We start from the raw sequence: 25276 nt of genomic DNA, 5'->3' as shown, positions 1-25276 counted from the left end.
TGTTATGTGGGGGTTTTTTTGGTTGTAAGCTCTTTGTGGCAAGGACTGCCATTTGCTAAGCTTGTACAGTACGCTCATGGCAAAACAGGACTCTTACTTGGTTGACCTGTAGGCAGTATTGCATTATAAATGTTGAATAATGGTTTCAATAGCTTCTTCCTCTCATTGCTGCTTCAAAAATATTATATTCGGACACTTCAATGCAAATTTGTCACTGTTAATTTATTCTGATCTTTGTAAAATTATCTTTAAGAAGTGACCATTTTATAGTTTCTAAGGAACATTTTTTAAAAGTAGTGCAAAAATTACTTATACCAAAAAAGAAGTATTTCAAGCAGTGCCTTTTCTTCCTCTGCTTTGTACCAGGAAGGAATTTATTATCCAGATTATTAAGAAAGTCTACTTTGGCCTCTGAGGGTGTCCTTTTTTTGTGAGTTGGTGAAAACCCTCAATATCTCATCTGAACAAAAACAAATTTCATATTGAATGCCAAAAACTTATTTACTTACTGAGCATCAAAAGTGTTAAATAGTATTCAGGGACACACAGAAATTAGGTTGCTTAAGGATTTACAGGTGAATATAATCTAGACTGATTCTTTCCCCATGTATTCTTTTCTATTAAATGTTTGCCTTGTCTTTACAACAACAAAAGATGTGAAGCTTGAAAGCTTGTCTCTCACCAGCTGAGGTTGGTCCAATAACAGATATTACGTCACCCACCTTGTCTCTCTAATATCCTGGGACCGACAAGCCAAAAACAATGTAATATTGGTGAAGCATTCATGGTATGTTGAGCACCATAGAAAAATTAATGAGAAAATTAATTATTATTAGGACTGTTAAGTGATTAAAAAATTTAATCACGATTAATTGCATGATTTTAAAAATTAATCGCGATCAATCGCACTATTAATAATAGAATACCATTTAATTAAATATTTTTGGATATTTTCTACATTTTCTACAATTACAACACAGAATACCAAGTGTATGGTGCTCACTTTACATTTATTTTTGATTACAAGTATTTGCACTGTAAAAAAACAAAAGAAATAGTATTTTTCAATTCACCTAATACAAGTTCTGTAGTGCAATCTCTTTTTATCATGAAAGTTGAACTTACAGATGTAGAATTATATCACAAAAACTACATTCAAAAATAAAACAATGTAAAATTTTAGAGCCTGCAAGTCCACTCTGTCCTCTTTCTTATTCAGCCAATCGCTCAGACAAACAAGTGTGTTTACATTTGCAGGAGATAATGCTGCCCACTTGTTTACAATGTCACCTGAAAGTGAGAACAGGCGGTCACATGGCACTGTTGTAGCTGGCGTTGCAAGATATTTACGTACCAGATGCTCTAAAGATTCATACGTCCCTTCATGCTTCAACCACCATTCTAGAGGACATGCATCCATGCTGATGATGGGTTCTGCTCAATAACAATCCAAAGGAGTGCAGAGCAACACATGTTCATTTTCATTATCTGAGTCAGATGCCACCAGCAGAAGGTTGATTTTCACATCTCGTCCCTCTCAGTTTGGAAGGCACGTCAGAATCTTAAACCTTGTGTCGAGTGCTGTAGCTATCTTTAGAAATCTCACATTGGTCCTTCTTTGGGTTTTGTGAAATCTGCAGGGAAAGTGTTCTTAAAATGAACAACATGTGCTGGGTCATCATCTGAGACTGCTATAACGTGAGATATATGGCAGAATGTGAGTAAAACAGAGCAGGGAACATACAATTCTCCCCCAAGGAGTTCAGTCACACATTTAATTAACGCATTATTTTTTTAACAAGCGTCGTCAGCATGGAAGCATGTTCTCTGAAATGACGGCGGAATCATGAAGGGGCATATGAATGTTCAGCAATCTGGCACGTAAATACCTTGCAATGCTGGCTACAAAAGTGCCATGCAAATGCCTGTTCTCACTTTCTGGTGACACTGTAAATAAGAAGAGGGCAGCATTATCTCCTGTAAATGTAAACACACTTTTGTCTTAACAACTGGCTGGGCAAGAAGTAGGACTGAATGAACTTGTAGGCTCTGAAGTTTTACATTGTTTTGTTTTTGAGTGCAGTTATGTAACAAAAAAAAATCTACATTTGTAAGTTGCACTTTCATGACAGATTGCACTACAGTACTATACTTGTATGAGGTGAATTGAAAAATACTATTCCTTTTATCATTTTTACTGTGCAAATATTTGTAATAAAAATAATATACACGTTGATTTCAATTACAACACAATATAATATATATGAAAATGTAGAAAAACATCCAAAATATTTAATAAATTTCAGTTGGTATTCTATTGTTTAACAGCGCAATTAAAACTGCGATTAATCTCGATTAATTTTTTTAGTTAATTGCGTGAGTTAACTGCGGTTAATCAACAGCCCTAATTATTATATATTTAGTTGGGTTGGGGTTGGATGGTGTGCAGTAAATAAAGCCAGTGGCTACATATTCAATGAGGAGAATAAAAACAAATTCTGAATAGCTAGCCATTCAGTAAATACAGTCCATTTGTGCACTGAATGAAGCAGAGGTCCTGTGGAAAAAATAGTATGTTATCATGTAATTATAGAATGTGTCAGAATGTGGATGCACAATGGGAGCAAACTAAAGTTGCCCGGACATCCTTAATTCTAGCATTTTCTTTTTTTGGTGCTTTACTAAACATCTTTTAACATAGTTCTCTGTATGTAATTATTACATACATTGACTTATTAAACCTGCAACTTCTCTCCAAGGTGCAATAATAGCACTTTTGAGACACTGCATGGAGGCTGTGGCTGTTGACAGTTATCTAACCTATCTAGTAGTCACATTTAAATGGCATTTCTTGTTCCAAAAGATTCCCAAGGGTTTTATGAAATGTGTACATACTGGATCCTTGGAGGCATTAGGTGGCAGAGGAAGGCTGTGCTTCCTGACTGCTATAAATAGGTATTTTTAAATTCAGTGGCTTTCAACCTGTGGTCCACGGAGCCCCTAGGGGTCTGCAGACTGTCTAAGGGGTCCACGAAACCTTGTTACCACCATAGAACAGTGGTTTTCAACTTGTGGTCTGCAGACCCCAGGGGTCCACAGACCCCCAAAAGGATCTGTACCTACGTTTAAAATTTTTTTAGGAGTCCACAAATGAAAAAAGGTTGAAAACCACTGTTTTAGTTGGTTTCTGTGTGTCAGGTAAAATTGACATTTACCAACAACTAACAAATTAAATCAGTACCTGCCAAGCCTAATGCTACCAATTAAAAATCAGCATTAACTAGTTAACTGATGATCACTTCAGCAAATAAAAATGGGGAAGGGTATAGAAGTGATACTTACTGTATGGGAGGGCTGGGTTTGGAATTGAGATTTTCTGCAGGTATAGAAATGAAGCAGGGGGGAGATGTGAGGAAAGAGGGAGAGAAACAAAAGGGAGAATAGGATGAAGGAGGGTAGAAATAGTGTTGTTTCTAAGGCTGACCATATTTGCTGGCTAAGTGGTGTTAAATGTGCCAGCTGCAGAACAAATAGCACAATTCAGTTACTGCGTAAAGGCCAGATTCTGCCCTTTATCATTTTATAAACTTTCCGTTGACATCAGAGAGTTACATGATGGATTGGAAATCCAAATGAAATTTGACACTCCACAGAATGTGTGGCACTCTTGATCCAAGTATTCCTAATCTGGCGTGTAGGTGCTATACAACAGTAATAATCATCCTTTCTAGCTACTATGCAGCAGAGCCAATAATATACATTGACCCGCGTTGTTTATAGTAAGAGAGTACATATCCTGTGGATTTGAAGTTATCAGAAGTTTTATCTGTTCATTTTCTTCTTTGAGTGATGATACCTATTCCCTACATGGATACCTATGTGTGCATTGTCCCTGATTTTGGAAGTTTTTAGTAAGCACTGTCCATTGGTGCACACATGCGCTGCTGTTCTCTCTGTGCTCCGAACCGAGGGTATAAAGGGTAGTGTGGACTGACAGCTCTCTGGTTTCCAGTCTTCCCTGCCAGTTGATCCCTCATACTGGCACTACTGGAGACCTTGGGATCCTACCCCAAGGCACTTAGAATGGGTACATGAGCCTTATATACCATCTCCTTGCCAACCCTGACTGGTCCCATCAGAGGATGAAGGTGAAATGAAGCTGATGGATCTGACTGCTTTGGGAGCAGTTTCCTCTTGCCCTGGATGAGGTGGTTACCCCATCTTCACCTGACAATTTCAGGCACTCTCAGAAACTCTTTCACAAAGTGATGTACGAGGTGCAGATACAGTTTGGAGTTCAGGAGCCCCAACATAGATTTCTGGACATTTTTCAGCCCTCAGCCTTTTGGATCCTGCAAAAAAACTGTGGCACATTCCCACTTCTTGTGCTTCCACCCTAAAGAAGGCTGAGAAGCACTACTTAGTCCTATCCAAGGGGGGAGAGTTTATATTCTCACACCCACTGCCTAACTCCTTGGTGTTACAAGCTGCCACTGAGAGATGAAGGCTGCAACACTCTAAAACTATTCCCTCAGACAAAGGTCCAAATGGCTTGGTCTCCTGGGAAGAAAGGTCGTCTTCACCTCGCTCCAATTCAGTATTTCAAACTACTTGACTCTTCTAGCTCAATATGATTTCACCAGTTATACTAAGTTTTTAAGTTTTAAAGACAAGCTTCCTTGGGAAAATAGACCCTGCTTCCATTTCTTAATTGATGAGGGCAAATTGGTTGCCAAGGCTTACCTTCAAGTGTTCTTCTATTTGGGCTAGCTACAGCACCGAGAGTCTTTACAAAAGTTTTTTTTTCAGTGATGGCAGCTTGGATGAAAAGAAATGGGTTCACAGTCTTCCCATATCTCGACGACTGGCTTGTAATGAGCAGGTCATATGAGGAAGTCCAGCTGGCAATCTGTTTCTGCTTTGCCTCTTTACTTCTATAGGAGTTTAACTACGAGAAGTCTGCTTTGAGCCCCCACATGGTCCATAAACTTTGTAGGAATGAACTTGGACTCAACTACAGCAAGAGGCTATCTCTCTATCGAGAGGTTCCATGCCATGCAGGCTTTCATAAACCAGGTCACCTTCAGGCTCCAGTTAGAACATGCCTGTTTCTCCTCGGCCACATGGCCTCATGCACACATGTGATATTATTTGCCAGGCTCCATTTCTGTTGTCCGAAAACCTAGCTTCTCTCTGTCTACTCACCAGAGGGGTGCAATATCTGTGCCATACTGACAGTTCCATCCAAGGTTCTGGACTCTTTCACCTGGTGGACAAGCCAAAGACTGTTTGAGTGGGGATCACTTTCCTCACATAGATACCCAAGGCAGGCATCTTTACTGATGTCTGCCTGTTAGGTTGAATAGCTCATATGGATGATTGTTCTGCACAAGGCATATGGACCCCCTTGGAAGTCCAGAATGCATATCAATTTACTAGAAATGAGCAGTCTGTTGTGCCTGCAATGCCTTCCTCCCGCTCATCCAATCCTGGCATATTCAAATAATGCTGTACAAAATGACAACTGTCTTCAGTATAAAGCAGCAGGAGAGAACAAAAGGTTCCTCCCTCTTTGAATAGAGTCAGTCAACCTTTGGACCTGTAGCATCCACCATCACATAAACCTTTCAGCAGCATATTTACCAGGTGTGTAGAACTACCTAGTAGACCATCTCAGTAGGCATTTTTCCACAGATCATGAATGGGAGATTGAGAATTCAGTCCTGGATGAGGTCTTCACCCAGTCTTGGGACCTTTTTGCCTCATAGTTTAACAGGAAACTTCGCCTATACTGCTTGAGAGGCGCTCTAGGCAAAGGCCCAAAGGGAGATGCCCTTCTGCTAACGTGGAAGGATCACCTCCGGTATGCTTTCACTCCCATCCCATTAATAGCACAGGTCCTACAGAAAATTTATCATGACAGAGTTCGAGTCATCCTTATTTCACCCAACTGGCCAAGACCGTTCTGGTTCATGTATTTACTTTAGTTCTTGAAGTGATTGCACATGTGCTTTCCAGTTATAGTATGAGCATGCTCGTGCACAATCATCAGACATTTTTCCCTTAGTGATACCTGTTGGGGTGGCTTGAGCACCTTCTGTTACTGCACATCCCTGTGTGCCAGTATAAAGGGCTCAGCCGCCCCCAAGCACCCTTAGTTCCTTCTTATCACCTGTGATGGTTGTTGAAATAGCTTGGCTTGCCTTAACAAGTGCTCTGTGTGTTCAAATAACTGTTGTTTGAGAGGTGTTGCACATGTCCATTCCACAACCCTCCCTCCTACACCTCTGCATTGGAGTTGTCTGGCAAGAAGGAACTGAGGAGCAGTGGGGGGCTGGGCCCTTTATATCCATGTACATGGCAACAGGGGTGCTCGAGCTGCCCAATACGTACCACTGAGAAAAATTTCCAATGACTGTGTGCCTACATGCTCACACCAAAGGTGGAATGGACATGTGCAACACACTTAAAATAAAATGTTTAGGGAAAATTAGTATCTTTTTTTCTCAGCTTGTCCGCCCATAAGCATTCACCCTTTTCCAGACCTTCTAACACAAGCAAATCTTAGAATCATAGAATATCAGGGTTGGAAGGGACCTCAGGAGGTCATCTAGTCCAACCCCCTGCTCAAAGCAGGACCAATCTCCAGACAGATTTTTTTTGCCCCTGATCCCTAAATGGCCCCCTCAAGGATTGAACTCTCAACCCTGGGTTTAGCAGGCCAATGCTCAAACCCCTGAGTTATCCCTCCCCGCTCCACCTTCAGACATCTCAGCCCAGAACCGCTGCATCTCAGGAACTGGTATTTGGATGGGCATCAGATGTAGAGCATTCATGTTCCATAAATCCATTGTCAATCAAAGTAGAAAAGAGTCTACCAGAAGATGTTCTTCAGCTAAATGGAAGCATTTCTCCTCTTGGGCTCAATGACACCAGTTATTTCCAGAATCTGCTGGGATCCATGCTATTCTGGAATATATACTTACTGTTAAGACACTGAGTCTCTTTTAGTTCTCTTTTGGGTTCATTTGGCAGCAGTCAGTGCTTTTCCTTCCCCCTGTTGACAACCACACTATTTGTTACTCATCCTGCGACAACTAAATTTTTGAATGGCCTTCTTTGATCCTTCCCACCATTGGTGGTGAAACTCGCATCCCAGTGGTACCTTCATTCTTTTGTTTCACCAGAACTCCCTTCAAGCCTTCTGTACCCTGTATTTCAATGAAAGTTGCTTTCCTATTCACCATAACATCAGCCAGAAGAGTCAGTGAGCTGGGAACACTCATGGAAACCCCCCCCCCCCCCCCGACGTACCACCTTCCAAAAAGAAAAGGTTTCATTGTGCCCCGACCTGAAACTCATCTCTAAGGTAACTTTAGAATTTCACATCCACTTACAATTTTTCTTCTGAAACTATACTTCTAATGAAGAGAAGAGGCTTCATTCTCCGGACATCTGAAGGGCACTGGCCTTTTGTTTACGAAGAACAAAGGCGATTAGAAAGACACCTAAACTGACTGTTTCCATAGCAAAGAGGTCAAGGGGTCAATCTATATCTGCGCAGAAAGTTTTTGTACATGGATCGCTGGCGGTGTTCTCTTTTGCTACCAATTAGTTCACCTCCCTTCCCCAGAGGGGGCTAAGGGCTCATTCCACCAGAGCGTAGGCCAGGTCTACTGGAGATATGTACGGCAGCTGTCTAGAGCTCCTTGCACATCTTCAAGAGCCATTACACTTTGGTTTAGCTGTCTTCTATAGATATAGCTGTGGGGACAGCAGTATTACAGTCAGCTATCACTTCTGTGTCTTCGCACTCACCTCCTATTTGACTACTGCTTGCTAATCTCCCATGTGTGGAATACACATAGGGAGAATCACTCAAAGAAGAAATGGAGGTTACTTACCTGTAACCAGAGATTCTTTGAGATGTGTGGTCTTTTATCTGTATTCCACTACCCTCCCTCCATACCCTCTGCTGCAGATTATAATCTGGATTTGCAGTAAAATAACGAACTGGGGAAGTGTTGGTCCACGTTGCCCTTTATACTCTTGGTTTGGAGCATGAGGAGAATAGCTGTGCAAGCGTGGACCAGATGCAGTTTAGTAAAAATCTCCAGACTCAGGTGAATGGTGAGCTGGTGTAGCCACAAGTGGAATACTAATAAGGACCTCACATCTCAAAGACCTCCAATTATAAGTAACTTCTATTTCATACACCATTTTACCTTTTACCTGCCAAAACTATTTTATTGTGACTGGTGAGCCTAAAATCATAGCATTGTAGCATTTGCATAAAAATGTAGAAGAAACTTAAATATTCTTAATACAACTTTTCAATCCAAATATGCAGAAACACTAAAATTGCTGTATGGTGAGGCTCTCATTGGGTTCTATGTTCATGTTAGCTCATGTCTGCATGTTGGAAGCCAACCAACACTTATTTTCCAAAAACAAGTCTACTTTAGGTTCAGTAATGCAAACTCTCTATTAGGTTACACAGTCCATTTATTAGTTTATTACGGGTATCTTTTCTGAAATGTCTAGCCTAATTGTTGTTATCCTTTTTTAGATTTTTTTTTTCCTTTTAATCCTTCAAAATATGTTTTCTCAGTGTATGACCTACCACAAAGGACAAATGACATTGAGCTTTTTTATGGAAATATGCGTAAAGTTATTCTTTCTGTGGTTGGAGATTCCAGTTTTAAGAGGGATTGTCTTCAGCAGTCTCCAGGACATAGCTTGGAGTCAGACAGGTAAAGTGAACATTAGATTTAATACATATAAAAATCATTATGATTTTCTGCTAATTAGGGGAGTCATGTTACTTTTCACATTTAAAGCTTGATAAAGCTTTTTAGAGATACTGGTGTATGGGACAGTGACATTGTCGGTGACAAAAACTAGATCAAAAAGTTCAGCTGTCTTTTTTCTTTATACTGCCACTCCCTCATTTCTCCATGGATTAGGAAGGGTTTTGGCAGTACCCTGAAAATGGTGATTTCTGAGTTGAATACACCTCTACTTCGATATAACGCTGTCCTTCGGAGCCAAAAAATCTTACCGTGTTATAGGTGAAACCGCATTATATTGAACTTGCTTTGATCCACCGGAGTGCGCAGCCCCGTCCCCCAGGAGCACTGCTTTAGCGCGTTGTATCCGAATTCGTGTTATATCGGGTGGCGTTATATCGAGGTAGCGGCGTATTACAATGGATCTTGTTTTTGCATTTTGACGTACACTCTGATAGAATTGTGATAACTAAAATTCTAAACTAATAAAAAGCTGATGGTGCACCCCTGCCTGCAATTTATGGATATTTCTTCTGCTGCATTCTGTCAGCTGGCAAAGAGAATGTATTTTTTCAAAATAAATTATGCCCCTCATCTGAGAGATTAAGGCTTGTTTGGGGGTAGGTGGGAGAAGCTAGCTGAAGTTTTGATGCCTCTGTGAGGAGAATAAACTTATTATGGGGAACTGATTAGCTGTTACACTGACATATCCACCACATGAAGCCCTCAAAGATTGTGGAACCCACATTGCTTCCCTAAAGGAATAACAAGATCAATCCAGAAGTCAACTTTCCCTCAAACTGCTAGTGTTCCAGTTCAGAGATCAGTTCTGTGAGGACTATGGAGCAGTTCTGTGGAACACTATTAGATATGTCAAAGTACATTTGTCCCTGTTTTTTTTTCTTCTCATGCCCAACAGTTAGCTACTGACAAACATTATGGCACCACCTACCAGAAGCAATGAGGCAAAATATTTATCAGTTAAGTCTGATATATGTGTCAGTGTGTTCTCTCTTCTCTGCCTCCTAACCTGGAAGCATAACATGCTACCTAATACTTCAGTTCTCAGCTATTTTTCTGTCCTTCCTAACCTCCTATTCCTCCTGAACTTAAAGGGAAGAAAAGGGAAAAACCCAGTGAGTGTAGGAATCTTCTGCTGCTGAGATCTGTTTCAAAGCTCTCTAGCCAGACAGGAGCCCTACAGGAGAGGGCAGAACATTATCCACTCTCTTCCTCCCTGTCTCCCCCACCAGTCTTCCTCAAAGGCTCTGAACCCCTGGGGACTGAGTGCTCTTAAGATTCAGCTCTGTCTCCAAGAAGTGACGCTTGTCTTGTCTTCATGGCCTGGCAGCCAACTTTAGAGCTCCTTGTCCAGGTAAAGCTATTCAGGAGTCTCAGTCCAAATGACAGACCCCTGGCAGGCTGCATTATCACCAGGATAAACCCAATTGTGCAGGCCTTTCTTTACTTTCAGAAACTTTGTGCTTCATTGACCGGGGCTGATCTTATTGGGTAAAATCGCCACCCTTCTTCTGCTAGTATGTTTGTTTACTCTCTTTCCTCCCTCTCCTTCCCCCCCCCCCCCCCCCGGGTAGTATCAACACTGGAACTGACTGCTGCATACTCCAATATTTCAGACACACTCCATTTCTCCATAGATCAGTTCTCTCTAGGGCTCCCGCTGTCTAATATAATTCTGAAGCAGATTCTCCCTGCGTGTATGATATGCCGCCTGCTACTGAAGTGCTGTCTCTCTACCTCTGAGGATTCTGGGAAGAGTGCTTCCTCTTTCTCAGGCTTGTCAGGTCCTTACTTTACCAATGATATCCATAAATCAAGTTGCAGAATGGCTTCTTTTTTCCTGGCCTAAAATAATTATTCCTTTATTATGTCCTTGAGTAATGAAACAAAAGTTTGTCACCTGGTGGGGAGGGTCCTGCACCTGGCTGCAACTTTAGCCTCTGGGTGTAAACTAGGTAGAATTTAAATTCTGCACCCCTCAGAATTGCTGAGATTGTCTTTCTCCCACTTGCTGCTAATTTCTCTCCCAGATCAGGGCACATTTGATACCTTCTAGACCCTGCTCCCTACTTTGTCTTCTATTTAGAGTCCTAAAGCATCCAGCACAGCCCTGGGGATTTAAACCCTCCCAATCCAAATCAGTAAAGATTACTAGGTTGTCTGCCATCTTTTTTTATTTTATTTTTTTTAAGGGCAACATACTGGAGCTCTGGCCCCTATCTTCAATAATAGTACAGAGTCCTCCATCAGTGCAGTGTCTTTGAAATGTAATAACAGGGTGGCCGGGGCCTGGGATACAAGGAGTCCTCCATTCCAAAGCCTTGTTGCTGGTTTCCTGAGTGAAATCTCTGCTTCTTTGAGTGTTGGTCCCTAAGTGTATTTCATTGTGGGTAGGCATGTGCTTGAGATTGGAAGACTTCTGCTAATGATGTCTGTTTGTCCACGGTTGCAACCTCTCATGGTCTGAATTGAGGATTTAAGGAGCAGTACAGACCGAGTGCCTCTCCAGTTCCATTCTACCGCTGCGTGGTCTGAGAGGGAACCCTCCATTGTCCATGGAGCTGATCCTGTAACTTTGAACCTGTAAACATTGCTAAAGACATTTTATTACTTAAATATTAGTTCTGGTTAGTTTTGTTGGTTTTTAGGGACCTCTTCCACTCTAGGTCTGCCCCAGCCTGGATGGGACTCACATTATGCCCAGGATCCCAGGCTTTGTGATGCGTCTGGGGCAGGACACAGTTCTTGGTCAGCAACAACCATCAAAGGTGCCTGTACTGCCTTAGAGAAGCTTATATTTTGACTTGGTGCAGTATCTGCCACTCTTCCAAGCGGAACCTGGCAAGCATGGGAATTCAAACTTAGGATGCTCCACAAGGAGTATTTTTTTGAGGCCTCAGTCTGATCCAAAGTGGGCAGACCCCCTCTGCTCATCATGCATAGGTGTTAATGAATGTTCCATCTAGCACTGTCACCTCTGACACATGGGTGAGCAAAGTTAGAGCTAAGAAGCCCTTTTCCCCAGCTCACTGTGAGGCTAGAAAGTCCTCTTAAAAAGACTAAAGAAAAATCCCCTTCCAGAACCACCTAAATGAAAAGGGGGTACTTCTCCAATATCCTTCTCAGTTTGGTGACTCTTCATGCTCTAGGTTCAAGAGCCTATAAAGGGCACAGTACCAACCCACAGGTTTTGAGGAGTCAGAGAGCCTTTGCATCGGCACCATTGACAGAGGAAGGACTCTCAATACTAAGAACAGAGTGTAACAAACCAAGACCGGCACAACCACCAGTACCATCAAAGAATACGTGAGAACTTGATGGACTGTTGGTACTGACACGAGCGCATAAGGAAACACCAGTGTCCGAGAACAGACACGTATACCACTCCTGAGGATATTTTTTGTAATTCTGAACCCAGAATCCCCCCTTCTAATGGACCTGGTCCTTAAAAGGATAATTTTAACACTAGCAGTCTACAAACACTACAAGAGAAACCGATTCTTAATTCTATCTACTAGTTGCATTAGGGCTACATAGATGGTACCAAGGGCACCACAAATGGAACTGGAACTCTCATTTTCTTCTTCTTCAGGGGAATCTGACATGGAGATGGGACTGCCATCACCCCACCAAGAGATATAAGCCCAGACAGAGAAGTTAGAATATCCTGGGCTCTGCCACAGCCTCATAATATGAGGTTCCCTCCCCTCACCCCAGGACTGTTGGTCTCCTCTATGCCAGGGGTTCTCAAACTTCATTGCAATGCGACCCCCTTCTTACAACAAAAATTATTTCATGACCCCAGGAGGGGGTACCGAAGCCTGAGCCCGCCCAAGTCCCACTGCCCTGGGTGTGGGGGCCAAAGCCCAAGCCCCACCGCTCCAGGCAGGGGGGTCAAAGCTGAAGCTCAAGGGCTTCAGCCCCAGGCAGGGGGCCTACAACCTGAGTCCTGCCGCCCAGGGCTGAAGCCCTCAGGTTTTGGCTTTGGCCCTGGGCAGTGGGGTTCGGGCATCAGCACTGGGCCCAGCAAGTCTAAGCCAGCCCTAGCGACCCCATTCAGGGTCCCAATCCACAGTTTGAGAACCGTTGCTCTATGCCTTGCTGCCCTTGTCAACCTATGGTGGATCCCTCTCATTGACCATGTTGGGGACTGTGGATAATATTTTGCATTATCCAGAATTGGTACAGCATTGAGGAAAAGGCAGAGCCAGTTCTACTGGTACTGCCAGTTCCAACAGGAATATCTTCAACTCCAGATGAGGCGCTTGCTCTGGCCTCGTCATCTCCGCCAGTTGACCATAAACAGTTTCAAGATTTATTGAGGAGAGTTGCAGATGAGCTCTAGATTCCTCTGGAGGAAACTGAGGAGACACCCCACAAACTCCTGGATATATTATAGAGTCTGGGACCTAGTAGAGTTGCACTCTGTTAATAATTCCCTACATAGTGGGAGAATTCGCTTATTGCTATTTCTCATTTTTCCCCTGGTCTAGGCCATTCTTTGGATTAAATTAAAAAAGGAATCAAAGATGAGTTTGGAGTTTTGTGTTAACTAGCCTGTTTTATCTCCAGTGTTACCATCTTTTGTTGTATCAGAGAAGGAATCTTTTTGGGAGTCAAGCAAACTATCTCACAGAAAGATTTAGAAGAGTTATGTTTTTTTTAAAGATCATAAGAAGGGACAGATGACCGTCAAATCCAAAATGACTGTGTGGTTTAAAAACTACATTCGAAAGCAAGCTAATCAGCTGCATCCAAAATTGTTATACCTTTTTGTAATAGGCATGACAATTTTCTAGGATCAAAGGGTTGAAGTATCTCTTTTTAGAAATTTGTACGGTAGTCACCTAATTACTTCCTGACATCTTCATCTGGCAATGCCAACTAGATATTTTTTTTTGTAAACTTCTCTGCTGATGTTTGTTGACCATGCTCCAAGCACAACTGTGAAGTAAGCCCAACTCATCTGGCTCGATGCTTTCGACTTCTGCTATCAGAAATTGTTTCTGGGTGGGAAGTAAGATACATCAAGGGAAAATTACTTGTAAGTAGCATTTGTTTGTAGTTATCCTCTTCTATCCTCTCTCTCTCTCTCCTACCTTCCGTCAGAGTGTTGCTTAGAGTTGTGACCTCATTATCTAATACTTTGCTCCAGAAACGTCAAACTGGGGGGAGGGGGGAAGCAGTAAGTTCAAAAGTAGACTTACTTCTGGTAGGAAGAGCTATTATGCTGTCAACAATTGCTGTTGCTGGGTTAGATGTCAGGAGACTACTATGAAATTCGAAATTACCAACAAGTAATTTTCCCTCACCAGTTACTGAAATGCAGCCTTCTCAAAGAATATCATTTGCTACTTTTCAAATTTTGTGTAAACTAAACTACCCACTGTCCTATGTCAATTATATATGGCTACTGAATTTCAATAATTTCCTATTAATGGAAACTTCAGTTGAAATTGAGGCCCTAGTAAACTGAGCATATGTATTAGTTTCAGATGCTAAAATCAGAAAATCAAACTAGTGCTCAAAAGAAAAACAAAATGTTACCATGGTTAACTAACTTTGCATAAAGAAATTACTTTTGTCTGCATTAAAAGCTTTCTTATTTCATGATTTCATTTTAGACTTGGAAGCACTGATACACATACCAACACAACTTTGGATGTTCTTCCAGTTAAAGGACCTCAAGGTCCCCCATTATCTTTACATACTGATGACCCTGTTCAGAATAAATTGATTTCTCGAGAGACATGGGCTGTACAGCCTGAACACTTAATTTTGACATCTCCTTCTATTAGTGAGTATTTTTTTTAAGTTTGGATACGTAAAATAACTGGTCTAACTAGTGAATATTCCTAACCTACTGAGGTATTTAAGTTTGGCTTTGGTGATACCTTTACTACAGTTCTATTGAATTTCCTCACCAAATAGTTTGAGCTGTGGTTTTGGTTTGTCAATTGAAGTTGCTTTCAAAATACCTGTTGCCAGAATGTGTCCTGAAACAGAGATTCTGAGATTGATTAATTTCTAAAATACACTCCATTGCCAGCAAGAAGAACCACCAAGGTACGAAACATGACAAAGGGATGTTAAGTAGCAAACAGCATCCTTCTTAATCAATGGAGCTGTCAGTTTTTGATCTGCTGTAATTTTATTCATGTAAAATATTATAGCTGAACTAAACAATTTTTTGTATTGTACAATAGGTGGAACAGCAGAAACTGGACATATACAAATTATGAACAATTGTAATAGGTCATTGAAATTTGAACTTTCTTGGCCAGCTCATTGTCTTACAATAACACCTCAACATGGAGTTATTGAGCCAGAGTAAGTCTCTTTTCATTGTTCTTTTTCTACTATGAAAGGTGTTTTCTTGCTGTTCAAATTACTTTGACCATTGAATCTGGAAAAGTTTGAGCTTTCATGAATATACACACCACATAGGTCCTAATATATTAGATATTTTACTGTTATTTTTGGTGTTTTAACAATTAATTATAATTGCAAATTAAAATTGGATATGATTTATCTAAAAGTCTTTGAGATCAGTTGTATCACTTCTCACTAAGCACGTACCACTATAGCTATGCCAGTATAACTCCACATGTGAACATGCTTCTAGCATAAATGTGATTTTATTTCCAGTACAATTGTGTGGAGTAATTATACTGGAGTAATGTCACTTATTCCAGAAAAGTGTCCACACAATAAGTTACACCAACATAGATATATTGGTATATTATATTGCTATAGTTCTGCTGGTCAGTTTTCCAGTGTAGAAAGCCTCTTATGGAGGATCTTATTACTGGATAGGATTGGGAAAGAGGGGTGCTACTCATTAATGAGGCCATTCTGGACCCAACTAGAACCACTTGGCAAATCGCAGCATTGGTGATACCTAAATGCAAGTGGATGACAAAAAATATTACGTCCCAGCATGGGAGACTGATCATCGTCTCCTGCCTCCCACCCAACTCCGTCATGGTGGATGCTGTTAATTCCTGCGGCCATCAACACCAGATGAGGTCCACTCCCTACAATAAGGACTAGAAGCCTTTGGACCTTTTCAGGAGGAAGGCCACACTTTAGTTTCAGATTGCCAACTACCAAGTCCTGATGGCTAAATATGACTACATAAACTATTTGAAACTGAGCGATTTTATTGAGAAGCCACCTGAATCACATTGCGATCAATTCAAGGCCATTGTTCAGGAGGGACAGCTAGTAGCAAAATAACACTACAGTCTGCCCTCGACACAGCAGCCAGGTCCATCTCCAGTGGTGGTGATGCGACGTGCATCATGGTTCCATTTCTTGGGCTTCCTGAAGGGAGGTACAGTCAACCACCAAAGACCTTCCCTTTGAAAGCACTAAACTCTTTGTGAAAAGACTGATGCCTCTCTTCACATGCTGAAAGAGTCTCAAGCCACTCTCTGTTCTCTTGGCATCTATACACTGGGACAAAAGAGGAAGTTTAGTCCGCAGCCCCAGCACAAACCACCCACCTCCCAATATCTAGCTCAATGCTACTATGACCCACGGGGGAAGAATAATAAATTTCTGAGGCATAAACTATCTGGCCTGCAACCTTCCTCATCCCAGCCGTCCACATTCAAACACTAATTTTGATGTGTTGGTTGAGATATTGATAGACCACTCCCCCCATTTGCTACAGCCAACCACCGCCATCCACCCATTTGGCCACCAGCCAGTATAATTCTATGGCAGAATTCCGCAGCACCTGGGAAAGCATAACATCGGACCAATGGGTCCTAGCAATCATTCGCAATGTATCCATTTTACCTCTGTCCCCTCCATAACAACCTTCCCCGTCCCTCTTCAGGGACCCTTCTCACAAAAGTTTACTATGGCAAGAGGTAGGTAGTCTCCTTCAGTTAAGGAGCTATAGAACCAGTACCTCAACATCTATGGTGCAAAGGGTTCTACTTGCTGTTTCCTAATACCCAAGAGGAAAGGAGGTTGGAGACCCATACTAGACCTCAGAGCTCTCAAGTTTGTCGAAGCTCAAAAATTCAAGATGGTCACTAGCAACAATTGTTCCAGCATTTGAATAGGGAGACTGGTTTTCATCCTTCAACCTTCAAGACACCTTTCATGTCTCATTCCTACCGACTCTCAGACGATTTCTCAGATTCACTCTGGAACAAGACAACTACCAGTATTCCCCTTAGGGCTATCGTTGCCCCTAGAGTATTTTCAAGGTTCTCTCAGTAATGGACACACACTTATGCTCCCAGGGGATCATGATTTACCCTTATCTGGACGATTGCCTCCTCAGAGCTTGGTCTCTCCAAGAGATTCACCGAGTCATCAAAGCTGCAATGTGCTTGTTTACTGACTTGGGCTTACAGATCAACGCCTAAAAATCAACCCTCATTCCAGTGCAAAACCTGGAATTCATAGGGGCCGACCTCGACTCGTTACAGGCCAGAGCTCTCCTACCTCAACACAGATTTCTCTCCATGGCCACACTCATAGAGACCGTTCAAAGTAGCCTGCAAATATCAACCAGACAGTGCCTCCAACTCTTGGGGCATATGGCAGGAAGCACAACAATAATACCACATGCCAGGCTTCACATGTGATGCCTCCAGATGTGGTTCAGCTCAGTTAATAGACCAAAGAGGGACAGACTAGACAAACCCCTGTCACTACCCACCAGAATCAAGAACTCCTTAGATTGGTGGAAAGACCCAGCCAGTGTTTGCAAGGGGATCCCCTTCTCCCAAACTTCCCTGTTGTTGCTTCTCTGATAGGGTGGAGTGGACAACTAAACAACCTCATGATACAAGGCAAGTGGTCACCCAGAGGTATCTCTTCACGTCAATCTCCTGAAGCTGAGAGCGTCAGGAATGCCCTCACTCACTTCCTCCCATTGGCCAAAGGATCGCACACAAAAGTCCTAACAGACAACCTAGCCTGTATGTACTACATAAATCAACAAGGGGGAGTCAGGTCGCCCCTCCCTCTGTGTGGAGGTGATGAGACTATGGAACTGGTGTATCTCCCATGACCTTATGCTGTCAACAGCCTACCTCCCGGGCACAAAAAATTCAATAGCAGACAGTCTCAGTTGCAGATTCCAACATGAACATGAGTGGGAGCTAGACCCAGTAGTACTACACTATCTATTCAGGTGGTAGGGGACGCCGAACACAGACCTGTTTGCCACTTACCTGAACAAGAAATGTCCACCCTACTGCTCCAGAGCAGAGATAGGACAACACTGCCTGGGAGATGCTCTCTTCTCCACTGGGACGGAAACCTTCTCTATGCCTTTCCTCCATTTCCCCTACTGTTGAAGTCCTGCTGAAAGTAAAAAGAGATGGGGTACGTCATGTACCCTTACCTCTCACAGCTCAGGACATGCCTGCCAATCCCTCTCCAAGCCACTCCGTACCTCCTCTTGCAGAACAAATGACGTACTCTACATCCCAGCCTGAGGATTCTCTACCTCAAAGCGTGGCTCCTTCTTAGTTTCCAACATCTAGAAAGCTCCTGTTTGAAGGAGGTACAAGAGGTGTTACTACGCAGTAGAAAGTCCTCAACATGACATACTTACCTGCAAAAATGGTCCAGGTTTCGGACGTGGTATACTTCCCAACAAATCTCCCTGACATCTGCAACTCTTCCACATATCTTAGATTATTCACTGACCATAAAAAGATTGGGGCTCTCTGAGTCCACCTACCAGCTATAGCAGCCTTCCACCAACCGGTAGAGGGATACTCAGTACTGTCACACCCAACCACTAATAGGTTCCTCAAGGGTATAGTAAACCTTTGCCACAACCTCGATTTCCTTCTCCCACATGGGACCTAAACCTGGTATTAAAAAGACTGACTAGGCCTCCCTTCAAACCCATGGCCACATGTTCACTTACATACATCTCAATGAAAATGGCCTTCCTGATAGCAATCACCTCGGCAAGGAGAATAGGAGAAATAGCGGCTCTGATGGCACATTCCCTCCCACCCCCACGTCCCACAGTTCTTTAGGGACAAAGGTACACTCAGGCCACATCCAAAATGCATCCCTAAGGTAACCTCCCCGTTCCACATGAACCAGTTGATTCACCTTCCAATCTTCTACCCAAAGCCTTACCTTGACAACAGGGAGGCTATATTACACACAGTAGATGTCAGGAGAGCCCTAGCCTTTTACCTGGATAGATGAAGGCTTTCCGGAAGTCACCTAAGCTTTTCCTTTTTGTTGCGGAAAGATCAAAGGGCTAAGCAACATCACCCCAGAGGCTCTCCAAATGGGTCTCAAACTGCATTAGACAATGTTATCAGGTTCACAACATGACCCCTCCAGATAGTATTCACACACACTCCACGAGGTCGATCTCTTGATATGTTGCCTTCTTCAAGAATGTCTCTATCTCAGAAATCTGTAGAGCAGCGACATGGGCATCAGACCACACCTTTGCAGAACAGTGTGCGATCACTGGGGACTCCGCCTCCAATGCCATCTTTGGCTCCACAGTACTGTCATCTGTAACTGACCTGACTCCAAAGTCCCAGCCCTCCGGTGGGCATACTGTTCAAGAGTTGCCTACTGTGGAGAGCCCATAGGGATACTTAACATCAGTATATTATTTTCTACTACCTGTATCTTTTAATCTATCTCTGTAAGATGAAGAAGTTACTCACCTTGTGCAATAACCATGGTTTTTCGAGATGTGTCCCTCTATGGTTGCGCCGCTCTACTGAAGTAGAGTTCTTGTCAATGGCTCTGCGATAGAGAAGGAACTGAGGGGGGTTAGCCTGTATGCGCAGGCTAGCCTTGTGGCAGGGCACGAGAGGAGGCAGCACATCTGTGGGCCTAGCAGACACTGCTACTGAAGATCTTCAATCTGCAGCGCAGGGGCACAAGCACTCCTACAGTGGAGCAACCATAGGGGAAACATCTCTAAGGCCTGGTCCACACTACCCCCCACTTCGGACTAAGGTACGCAAATTCAGCTACGTTAATAACATAGCTGAATTCGAAGTACCTTAGTCCGAACTTACCGCGGGTCCAGACGCGGCAGGAAGGCTCCCCCGTCGATGCCGCGTACTCCTCTCAGCGAGCTGGAGTACCGGCGTCGACGACGAGCACTTCCGGGATCGATCTGGGATCGATTTATCACGTCTAAACCAGACACGATAAATCGATCCCAGAACATCGATTGCCTGCCGCCGGACCCTCCGGTAAGTGTAGACGTACCCTCTGAACCATCGTTTCTGCATAAGGTGAGTAACTTCTTCATCTTACAGAGATAGATTAAAAGATACAGGTAGTAGAAAATAATATACTGATGTTAGTGGGAGGCAACCAGCGGGTAGACTGTGTACATGGAAGAAATTAGGGAAAAGATGAACTTGGAACTTTCAGTGATAGGCTGGAGAAGAGCATGTTTGAGCTGGGTGTGACATGATAAGAATGGGAAAAGAATGACCAGCAAGAAAGGATGTGGAAGACTGAGGATATGATGGAAAGACTCTGTCAAGAGAAGTTTGAAAAGAAAAGGACTGGAACCCATGCCATCAACTGGGAGTGACAAAGAATCACGGGCACCTCCAACTTCCTGTAAACACGAAAAGGAGTTGAGAAGTGAAGTACCTTTGAGTTGAAGTTTCTCACATAAGATCAAATTGTGGCAGACTTTAGTTTTAACTTTCAGACTCACATGACTGATTTGTTTCTATACTAACTTCTTCAAACATGACGCACTGCTAGAGATTCATCCCAAATTAATTCCTGTGGGTAGGGCTTGGGGTCGTCTCAAAATGAACCATCCTGCCAATTTTTTTCTTAGTTCCATTCTTATCCCAACAAAGGCTTGCTCTACAAACCAGATGTTAAAGATCACTAGACCCAAACCAGTTACAGACTTTAGACTGTCCACCCAGCTGTTAGCTTAATACCAACAAAATCTGTCCCCAAGACAGATTGTATTTCTCATTGTTTGTTTGTATTCTGGCAGGGAAGTAGCTCCAAGGTCATACGTCTGATGCAGGATATTTGTAAAACAACCACAAGTAATTCTCTCATTTTGGCATTTGCTTGGGTCTTGTATTCGGGTGCGTATGATATTTCTGTATTACAAAATGTTATCAATTTCTTCAGCATCTTGGGAGGAAGGAAGATCAGCCACTCATGCGCATCCATTTAATTCTGTTCTGCTGCATTGACATGGCTTGAAATTGTCTGCTGTTTCATTCTCCTGGGAGTCAGCCACCAAATGCGGGGGGTGGCTACCTGCAAATGTCTCCTGAACACTTAAGATATGTGAGACTGCCTCCAACGTCCCCCTTGAGACATTCTAGAAAGATTTCCATAAGTCCAAATCAAGACCAGCCTGGAGTGCGTCAAAGGGTAAACTCTAAAAGTAATGGCCTGATTTCACCGTGGCTATTGAGTCCCAAGACTCTGTCAGCACTGCAAGCATTGGAGCAAACCCAGAATTCCCCGTGTAATTTCACCTCCAAAATGCCTGATACACTCATGCTCAAAGTAGAAAGGTTCCTCAGATTCCAGATGCACTTGAAGCCTCAGCACTTTGTCAGTAGTACAGAGTTCTGGTGCATCTGATGAGGTGGAGTCTTTCAAAGAAGAGGTCAAGACTCAAAAGAATTGAAAAAGTGAGCACTTCTGACATATCGGTGCTCCTAACTTCCTGCAGCTTTGTAACAAGATCTTTTTAATTCCAGTGTACTTCCTTCGTACCCATGTTCATAGCATAGGAAGTTAAATCAGAGTATTAGTTTGCTCTCTGATTAGTGTGCTCTCTCTAGCCAAACTTTGTGTTCTTCTGAGACCATGAAGTCCTCAATAGACTTCAAGGCATCCCTCTGGCTCTGCATTATGATTGGTGGGAACCTTCAGTGCAATTGGAATGCTTTTATTTTCACCAAAATCAGTGGCAACTGCAAGGAAAAGAGGAGGAAAGCTGGCTTTTATGTTGACTGGTTTAAAGGGTGCCTTAAATATTCCTTACCCAAGTCACGTTGCCCCAACAGTACAAACTAGAGCCCACGAGTCCTTAAGTCCTATTTTCAATGAACACAACAAAACTATCTTTTCTAGGGGTTCTGGAACATATAGCCAGCTTCCTGCTTTCTCCAAGGCAGACGAGGACAACTTTTACAACCATTGGCACTTACATTTAAGTGTAGTGTACATATATGCAGTTACTATCAAGGTTTTGAAACCTACAGGGACCATAAATTGCAGTAATACATAGGATATAAAATTAATACTAGGAATTACGTTTACCCACTGCATTAAGATCTAGAATTTTAAAGTCGTATATCTAACGTTCGCTCTTACAGTGTTCAATGATTTTTATATGTCATGAGTTATGATGTGCAAAGAGAATTAACCGTATAGATTTTCAGTTTTGTATGTAGATACTATAGTTTTTACTGCCTTTTTTGTTTAGGACCAGTATCTTAATTCTTGTGAGTCCTAATCCATCACTTGCCACAAAGTCTTCAGTATTTCCTTGGAGTGGTCTAATTTATATACATTGTGACAATGGACAAAAGGTAAAAGTGGTTTTCTTAAAGTTTCCATGAAGTCTTAAGATAATTGTTGGTTACCGTACTGCTAAAAGTCAGTTTAATTTTGGGACACTAATTCATTACTTTACCATTCTACTAAACTTACTTTTCCCATGAAAGTCTGTTCTGTAAGCCTGTAAAGATAATATTAAAACCCACTGGGGATAAAACCATTCAAGTAGGGGTTTATTTAAATGTAAAGATAGGTTACAGACACTTAATGGGGAATATTTCATTTAATTGAATAGGTTAAAGCTGTTGTTTTGGGATCCAAAGGTTCTTGGTTTGATAGGGGTTGTCAGTCTTTGAAGAAGAATGGTGGGCTCCTTAAATTGACTGAGTTATATCTACAATTGCCACACACCTGTTAAGCACTTACACTTCGTACTTTAATTTAGTATCTCAGTAAGTATGAGATACTAAAATGTGAAGAACTATAGTAGTTTGTTACTAGACAAGGGTGGTGAGCACTTGCTTGTTTTGGGCCTGATTCAGCAAAATGTATCTAGCTTTCTGGAGTCTGCAGAACTGTAAAAAGCAATAGACTAGGTCTGTGGCAAGGAGTATACAAACACCAGTCTTTTCCCTTCTTTTTCTGTCTACCTGCTTCTATCCAAGTAAATTTTTTTTCTGGCAATATCTGTTTTGAATTAAGGAATTTAAATGCAGAAATATTACTAAGGGAGCAAAGTTTGCATTCCATTGATTTAGTGTATTTAAAAGGTACAAGGTCTCTTGCGAATCTCAATCAAAGATATTGACATCAGTCAATACTACACAGTTGAATTGGCTTGAGAGATTCCTGGAATATTTTATATAAATATGAAACAACACATAAGAAAACTTCATGCACTAATATTAATTAGGGAAGGCAAAAGTCCTCTTGCATTATCCAGTTCATCCTCCTGCCAAATATAGGATGGTTCCCTGTGTGGTGGTCTTTTTAGCGTTTTCCCAACTTGTTCAACAGTACCAAGTGATGGGGGTTATTCTTCCTGTGGGAAAGTATTCTGCAATATGATAGGAGTTTGCTGTTTAGTGTTTACAATGCAGAGTTTGGTGTATAACAGATATGAACTCAACCCATTTAAAATTCTGATTGGATTTCTTAAATTGTAATGTTACAATTAATATACTGTATATGACAATATTTCCATAGACATATCTTTTATATGATAATTAAAACTCTATCACTCATAAAATGAACCAGTCTCTTTAGGTATTACCACCTTTAGCTAACAAAAGTAATCAAAGATTTTGGATGTTTCTAAAAGCTTAGTCATGAGCTAGGGCTAGCTGATCATTTTATACTTCCCAAAAAAATTCAACCTCTGTGGGTGCCCATCAAGTGCTTTGGCTGCCATTTGGGACTAAACTAAAATATACAACACAGAGTTAAAATACTACACCTCTACCCCAATATAATGCGACCGGATATAACACGAATTTGGATATAAGGTGATTAAAGTAGTGCTGCGGGGGGGGGGGGCTGTGCACTCCAGTGGATCAAAGCAAGTTCAATATAACACGGTTTCACCTATAACGCGGTAAGATTTTTTTGGCTCCCAAGGACAGCATTATATCGAAGTAGAGGTGTACTTCTTTCTTGGGAAGTCACTTCTATAAGAAATCATATACTAATTGAATTGAATTATAGAAATTTCAACCTGTACCTCAGATTCTGAATAAAAGTTTGTGAAATACAAATTTGACTACCATCTCACTGCCCAATATAATGTAGGACCTTTTATAATGTATTTGTCCAAAGAGGCAAGGTAAAGTTACTAAGATTAAACTGATGCAGTGCTGTCTCCTTAAAATCTGCAGACACGCCGCTCCAGTGACTTAGAGTTTTTACAAGCTGCAGGAGAGCTTTGTCAGATTTCACTGCTGTCTTTCAGATCCCTGTAGTCAGCAGTAAAACCTGAAAGAATCAGTTAAATTTTATCATGGGAAAGCTAGAAGTACAGCAGAGACAAGCACTGGAATGGTTTGTTGCAGAAGGAGACTCAAAAATGAAGGCTGTGGAAAGAGTAGTAGCAGAAACTTCACCTTGCAGCAGCCAGTGGGCTCTTCTCCCTTCCAGCTGCCAGAGATGGCTAGATAGATGGGCAGAGCTTCAGATTCTTCCCCTACTACGTGGAGGCTGATAGGAATTGTAGCAGCTGGAGGTGGGTTGGATGTTGGCTGCTTGCTTTGGACACTGCCTCTCAATGGCGAGGTATCCCATCTTTTATAGCTCTCTGTAGCTAATAAGCCTAGTCCTCCAGCTATTCAGTTTCTAGTAAAATTTCCAAATCAGTATTTTGGGTGCATGGCTGAGGATGGGCAAGAAAAAAGTACAATTTTAGAGACATTTTGGGAAGAGGAGAAAGGTCAAGAATATGGGGTAAGATGAGGAAGTGAGGAAATGGGTACTGCAGAAATCAGCTCAAGATGTACCATGCTTTATTGTAGAAAAAACTGGGGTGAAGACAGGAAAGGTATAACAGAACCAATGGATGTAGCAAATAGGGTTTGGTCAAATTGTATTTGTCCATTCAACTAACTTTAACTGTATGGAAATCTGTTAATTTGCTTAAACACTATTTTGTGGTGTTTGACCTGCCAAACATGATTAAGCAAATAAATAATAGATTAATACTTGTGAGATTCAAATATAGTTAGTGAATACTTTTTGTTATTTGACCAGCACTTACTACTATAGTGGCCCCATTTAAAGTTCATTCCAATTTTAGAGGTATTACCATTTCCAGCTGTATTTTAATTTTAAGTGTAGAGAATATCACTGTAATCAGTAGTACCTCTAACCAGACTATACTTTAAGAATATTCAGAAGGCTGCATTGTTTGTTTGTTTGTTTGTTTGTTTGTTTGTTTGTTTGTTTGTTTG

General features: G+C 41.9%; 1 protein-coding gene across 1 annotated transcript in view; it reads left to right on the top strand.

The window, feature by feature from the left end:
- CEP192 (centrosomal protein 192) overlaps positions 1-25276 on the top strand; it is a 170208-nt gene that overhangs the window by 123464 nt on the left and 21468 nt on the right. Inside the window, exons 35-38 of the mRNA XM_029913877.1 lie at positions 8612-8753; positions 14435-14607; positions 15017-15140; positions 22264-22369. Of these exons, the coding sequence (XP_029769737.1) occupies positions 8612-8753; positions 14435-14607; positions 15017-15140; positions 22264-22369 (545 nt within the window). The remainder of the gene's footprint in view (positions 1-8611; positions 8754-14434; positions 14608-15016; positions 15141-22263; positions 22370-25276) is intronic.

This window comes from Terrapene carolina, unplaced genomic scaffold (assembly GCF_002925995.2).
Source record: "Terrapene carolina triunguis isolate 2854851 unplaced genomic scaffold, T_m_triunguis-2.0 Scaffold58, whole genome shotgun sequence".
Classification (NCBI taxonomy): domain Eukaryota; kingdom Metazoa; phylum Chordata; order Testudines; family Emydidae; genus Terrapene; species Terrapene triunguis.
This window is presented reverse-complemented; position numbering and strand designations above follow the sequence as displayed.